Source organism: Orcinus orca, chromosome 2 (genome assembly GCF_937001465.1).
Source record: "Orcinus orca chromosome 2, mOrcOrc1.1, whole genome shotgun sequence".
In the NCBI taxonomy this organism is placed as follows: Eukaryota; Metazoa; Chordata; class Mammalia; order Artiodactyla; family Delphinidae; genus Orcinus; species Orcinus orca.
Window position 1 is genome coordinate 122,950,602 of NC_064560.1, and position 6,683 is coordinate 122,957,284.

Here is a 6,683-nt window from a genome sequence, read left to right on the forward strand (position 1 = left end):
GATTAGATCACAGTTTACCCGAGAAGTACCCCCTCCAAACAAACAAACAAATAAGAGATGGATGGATCGATAGATAGATAATAGATAGATAGACATTTAAGAATAGCAGAGCGTCTGGATTTGCGCTGCGGAAGCGAGTCCTTCAACCATGGTCACCCACTCGCTCAAACTAGGCACCTCTTTGGTAGAGTCTTGTGCTCAGACCCCCATCCTCAGAGGCAGCTTCACACCTACATTTAAGCTTCAGCCTAAATGGACTCTAATCAAGCTTTCCTCACCCCTGCGTCGGATCCACGAAGGCACCGACCGCAGACTTACTCTTAGCCAAGCAGTCCTCTCCAAGGGAGACTGAAAAGCGTCCTATTGTTGCCCCTGCTCTCCTTCCCCCATCCAGCGTCTGCATTCAGTGAGGGAATTTCAGTTGTATCACCAAAGACAAAAAGCAAAAGGTGAGGGATGCGCGGAGAGACCCCAAACTACCTACTCACGCCCCTCCCCACTCACCCGCGAGTCTGCTCCAGGCTGCCCCTCCTGCCGGGGACTGGCGGTCAGGTGAGGTTACCTGGGCACCCGGAGAAGCCCCGAGGGGCGCTGCGATCCTTCCTCTCGAAGTCGCCCCACTCCCTGCCGGGGCCCCAGGACTCTGGCCCCCTCTCTCCCTGCGCGCATCCCCTGCCCCTCAGGCTCCGGCGCGCAGCTACAGCCGCCCGCAGCGCTCGACTCCCCTCCGCCGACCTGGCGTGACGCAGGCGGAGACTACTTAAAGCCAGATTAGAGGCGGCGGCCGCGGATTCCCGAGCCCTGCAGCCGGCTCCGCGCGCTCCGCCCCGGCTTCGCAGGCGGCAGCGCGGGAGCGCCCGGTGCCCGCTGAAGTGCCAGGCGCGGGGGCTGGGGCCTGGACCCTTTTTTGGCTCCCAACCCCCGGCGGTGAGTGGGGCCCAAAGACCTCGCTCGGGCGGGCGGGAGCTCGAGGACCTGCACGCGGCCACCCCCGCTCCGCCCCGCCCCTCCCCCGGGCATCCGCCGGCTCCAGACCTGACGCCCGGACGGCGCTGGCGGTTCGTGGCCGACCTCCGGACCGCGCCAGCTGCCCATCAGTTGGGCGTGCTTGGGTTTCCTTCCCCATTTCCCTCTTTTAAGTACAATAAAAGGGAGAGGGGAATCGTGGATTTTTAAAAAATTTTGTTTGATTCTTTAATTGGGGGGCAATTCGCTCCCAGTCGGGAGGTGCGGCCCGGGGAGTGGCCAGGAGCGGGGACGTGCCCGGTACTGCCCAGTCTTTGTCTGCTGCCTCCGGATGCACAGCGATGGGGGAATGGACCATCTTGGAGAGGCTGCTGGAAGCCGCGGTGCAGCAGCACTCCACTATGATCGGGAGGTAAGGGCGCCGAGCCGGTCATCAGCCGGCCCCGTCGGGCGGCCCCCGGGAGTCCTTTCTAAAGTCCAGACCGAGTCCCGACAGCCCTCAGACCATCCTCTGACCCCTTGCCATCATCCTTGGCCCATGCGCCTGTGTTCCTGGCATTGAGGGATTGCCTGATGCCCAGTGATGCCCTCCTCCTCCGGCAGCTCCTCGTCCCTTCCCTATGAGGCACCACCAGGGGATTCACTCCTCTCCCATTAGCAAAGGAGTTATTGGCTCCGTCGTGGTCCCCCCACTCTCTGGAGTCGGAGCCAATCTTCATCCGGTTCCTTAAATAGAATCTACAAAGAAGGCAGGATTGTATTTGGACAGAGAAGGGCAAATGGGGAGACAGATTTGCTCTTCAGAGCAGATGTATCTTTTCCCAACAAACATTTATTAAGCTAAACTGATTTGCCTGTTAAAACTTACAGTGCCAGAAACCGACACACCCAATTGACACTTTGTGTGTCTCTATATGTGTATATATTTATATTCACATACATAAATACTATATATATTCATGTATATATGTGTATATATAGTCATAGCTATCTGTTTATATAAAGCTTAAGTTCCATATTCATACTGAGGCTAAACTAAATATCCTCTTGGAGTAGTTATATACATATTCTGTGTGTAGACTTTGTATTCTCTGTGTTCAGCTAGTCCAGGTACATTTGCCGTATCCAGAGTGAAGGTGTGTTTTGTGCCTCTCTACATTCCATGTAATCGATCTGTTGCCAATACACCATGTCCAGTGTAGGGAGGTACACATGCTTGAGATCCCTGTAGTATGAAGTGTTCCCAGTCTACCAACATCCTGCAGAAAGGGAAGAGACAAAAAGGTTTGCTGGATTCGCAGTTCAGTACCACGAAGGATGGATAGCTCCCCAATCAAGGATGGAGCTGGGAAGGGAGGCGTAGGGGTTTCCTAAGTCAGTGACTCAGCCCATGAGAACCTCTCTCCCTCCTTTGTCCACTGCTCAGGATCCTGTTGACTGTGGTGGTGATCTTCCGCATCCTCATTGTGGCCATTGTCGGGGAGACGGTGTACGATGATGAGCAGACCATGTTTGTGTGCAACACCCTGCAGCCCGGCTGTAACCAGGCCTGCTATGACCGCGCCTTCCCCATCTCCCACATACGTTACTGGGTCTTCCAGATCATAATGGTGTGTACCCCCAGTCTCTGCTTCATCACTTACTCTGTGCACCAGTCTGCCAAGCAGCGAGAACGCCGCTACTCTACTGTCTTCCTAGCCCTGGACAGAGATCCCCCTGAGTCCATGGGGAGCGCTGGAGGACCTGGGGGTGGGAGCAGTGGTGTTGGCAAACGAGAAGACAAGAAGTTGCAAAGTGCCATTGTCAATGGGGTGCTGCAGAACACAGAGAACACAAGCAAGGAGATGGAGCCAGATTGTTTAGAGGTTAAGGAGCTGACTCCACACCCATCGGGGTTGCGCACTGCAGCACGATCCAAGCTCCGAAGGCAGGAAGGCATCTCCCGCTTCTACATTATCCAAGTGGTGTTCCGAAATGCCCTGGAGATTGGGTTTCTGGTGGGCCAATACTTTCTGTACGGCTTCAGCGTCCCAGGGTTGTATGAGTGTGACCGCTACCCCTGCATCAAGGAGGTGGAATGTTACGTGTCCCGGCCTACTGAGAAGACTGTTTTTCTAGTGTTCATGTTTGCTGTGAGTGGCATCTGTGTGGTGCTGAACCTGGCTGAACTCAACCACCTGGGCTGGCGCAAGATCAAGCTGGCCGTGCGAGGGGCCCAGGCCAAGAGGAAGTCAGTCTATGAGATCCGCAACAAGGACCTGCCACGGGTCAGTGTTCCCAATTTTGGCAGGACTCAGTCCAGCGACTCTGCCTATGTGTGAAAGGGCAGGTTTTGGAAAGGCCTGGGGGATGACAAGTAGCCCCAAGGCAGACGACTGTGGAGAGTGGCTCTATCTGCCCTCATTTATGTGGCTGTCATCACTGAGACGTAGAATAAGGCTGGTTAAGAGAAGATCTTGCCTCAATGGGAGAGGAGAGAAAGTAGAATGATTACGTCACACCACTGGTTCCAGAGACAGTTGGATAGAGTGCTGAGAGGATGAGTTGGGCTTCTTTGAGTCCTTTTGTTTCGTGGTCCAGTTTGATCCTGATCATAGTGGACTTGCACAGCTACCAAGCAGGACTTAGCTCTGCTAAGCTCTGTATTCTGGTGAATGGCGTGAGTCAAATATTTTATTGGTACACAATTTGTGACCTATCTCAACACATCCTTCCATCCTGGGCTGCAGGACAAACATCCTTGAGGCATCCTTCATGTACCTCTCCCATCAGCATGCCCCTCTCCCTCCGCCCAGGATAGCATGCCAGCTTTTCTCTCAATCTGGCCTTACAGTAGACCTACTATGGTTTATCTGCAAGCTAGAGGGAATTCCATGGGGTGCTTTTTGGAGAATGGCCATGGCAGAGGTTTGCATTATAGCCCCATCTGACTGGCCCTTAGTCATTATGAAAACCTTAGGAATGTCTCAATATTTCCAGTTTTCTAACTCGAACTGCACTGGTGCTGTTTATTAGGGGCAGGGTGTTGGGTGGGAGGGAGGGAATTGAAATATGCAACTATAATAGTCCTGTGGGATGGTTGTTGCCCTGTTAGGCATGTGGTTATGAGCTTTGGGATATTTCTGCCTTCCAGATTGTGGACTTTGGACAGCATTAAAAATATATTTGCTGTTGTTGTTGTTAATATCAAGGGTGTCTACCCGAGCCACAGAATTTCTAACTGGTGTATTTCACTCATTTTCTTGTATAGTTTTGCTGTGCAACACAGCTTCACTTCATTTTGCCATGGTTTGAATTTACCTGTGTGCTCACACCAGAGACCTTAATCAGCCCATGTCAATCCTGATTTATTATTTTATCAGCCATTTTTGAAACACACACAATCACTGGCTTAAGAAACCTGGAACTAAACACTATTGGCTAACACGTGTTTACGGATGCTTATTTGAGATATATACCAAAGGTTCAAAAACCTGTTGCTTTGGACTGTGAACATGTTTCCTTCTCTTTGCTCCTATTTATTTAAGTGCCATCCTGTACCTTTCACATCCACTGCGTATTTAGTTAAAGCATTGGCCAAGAATAATATTTGGCTAACGTGCTTTTATGAAGCCCTCTGTTTCCTTTGCATTATCATTATGATTTTTGGTTTAGATATGGACGTGGTGTAACACACAACTGAGGATCTGTTTAAAATAAAGTTCTTGCCTTTTTTTTTTTAATGGGAAGAGTCTGCAATTTTCTATTTTGATTGGGATTCTATTTATTCAAATATATGTTCAAACTGTTTTGTTACATATTCAAAAAAAAAAAAAAAACAGAACTTTGGGGGCAGGAAGTGAAGGACGGTTGAAAAGTATTTGAGGGATGACTGATGAAGTCCAGCCACTAACAGATGAGAAGAGGCTGGTGCATTTTGTGAATGTATAGAAGTGTGTGAGGAGGTATTCAAATAGTAGTATTTACTAACTCCTTTCCATTCTAGTCCAAGATTTCTCTGCTTGTCTAAGGATATTTCTTGTAATAAAATGTCAATGCTATAATATATTAGTTCATTCCAGGAGTGGAATTATTTTTCCCTTTCCACCATACTTTCATGCTATCAGTTGTTACATCTAGCAGCATGCTGTGCTCCCTATCATCTCTTTAAGGCCTGATGTTTAAATGATGCTAACCCAATAGTCAAACAGAACCTTCTAGACCAGCACTGTCCAATACAACTTTGTGTAATGATGGTAATGTCTACTATCTTTGCTGCTCAGTATGACAATGACTGTTGAGCTCTAAGAATGTGGCTAGTGCAACTGAAGAACTAAATTTCTAATTCTATTTAATTTTAATTAATTTAAATAGCCATATATGGTTGGTTGCTACTGTATCATACAGCACAATTCTAGACTTTTAATCAAGCATTTCTTATTGGGTTCTTGCAAAGGAGACTGATCCTTTGCTTATATGTCCTAAGATATTACATTTTACCGACACATTTTACTAGCATGTTTGGCATTTTCTGTCTACATGCGGTCCCATTAGTTCGGTAGACCAGTACACTTCCTCAGTTCTTAAATGCTATTCACCTTCTAATTCCAATGCGTCCTTTGTCTGAATATTGCAAAGCAATGTGGAATTTCCTGGATGCTTGCTTTTCAAACACAATTGTTGCATCCTTTAACTATTGCAGTGCGGATGCCAATTTTAGAATGAAAATACGTTTATTTCAATCTATAGGTTTCCATCTGCAGTATAAACAGGCAGTTGAAAAGGATTATTCTTGAATAAAGAAACAGATCCTCCTCTGTTTTGTATCTGGTGAGCTAAAAATGTTTTAAGACACCTCCCAGAGATGGAGGAAGAGTGTTTTTTGAGAGCTCTTAGCTTACGCTTGGGCGTGAAAGAAGTAGGAAGCTGTGTGGAAAACAAGGGCTGTTGTATTTATGCCGTGATGTGAGATTGGAGAAGCGATAGTATTTCCTGGTAGAAATGCATCCCATATCAGTGGGGCTGATCTATGTCAGCTCTTTGATGTTTCCAAACACCCTCAAATGGTAAGATTATTAATTCACTTGTCGGTAGTGGAGCAGGGAACACACCTTCCTCTGGGCATATAGAGTCATCCCTCAGAATGACTGATGTGTGTCAGTTTGATTCTTTTGCTTTCTATTTAATGAAGGAAACACACTGATAATTTGATGGTTCACATAGCTATGTGATGGATGTGACCTTAACCTGTACTTTTGATAGGACAACACCAATCTATTCTCTTAAATTTAAGAGCCTTTTGGCGAACCACAGGCCCTTTTGGCCCGTGTGTGCACAATGTGTGTGTGTGTGTGTGTGTGTGTGTGTGTGAATGTGTGTGTGGGCGCATGCACGTTGGTGGGGTGATGAGTGCTAATGTGTGAACTGTGAATTTAAAATCTTGAAGAATAGCCTAGAGAGACTGAAATTACTTAGCCCGGGGAAAAGAAAGCTTAAAGTACAGAATTTGTCATTTTTAAGTCCTCAAATCTTTAAAGGGTTAAGAAATATGAAGGATAATAGCTGTACTCACTGACCTCTGAGAGCAGAGGAAAAGGACTGGATTTATAATCAAGGGTGCGGGAAATGAAGAAAGTACCAGAAAGAACACGGTTTCCCTTTCACCTCTGCTTTTCTTTCTTTCTTTTTTTTAAAATGCTGTTTCTTCTGCAGGGAATACCTGTCCCACTACCTCCTTT

General features: G+C 47.6%; 1 protein-coding gene across 1 annotated transcript; it reads left to right on the forward strand.

Moving 5' to 3' along the window:
- The first annotated feature begins 549 nt into the window (after positions 1–549).
- GJD2 (gap junction protein delta 2) lies at positions 550–4,694 on the forward strand. Its single transcript, XM_004274031.3, has 2 exons — positions 550–1,378; positions 2,393–4,694. The coding sequence occupies exons 1-2, from the start codon at positions 1,308–1,310 to the stop codon at positions 3,285–3,287; spliced, it is 966 nt and encodes a 321-aa protein (XP_004274079.1). The 5' UTR covers positions 550–1,307; the 3' UTR covers positions 3,288–4,694.
- Positions 4,695–6,683: the final 1,989 nt, after the last annotated feature.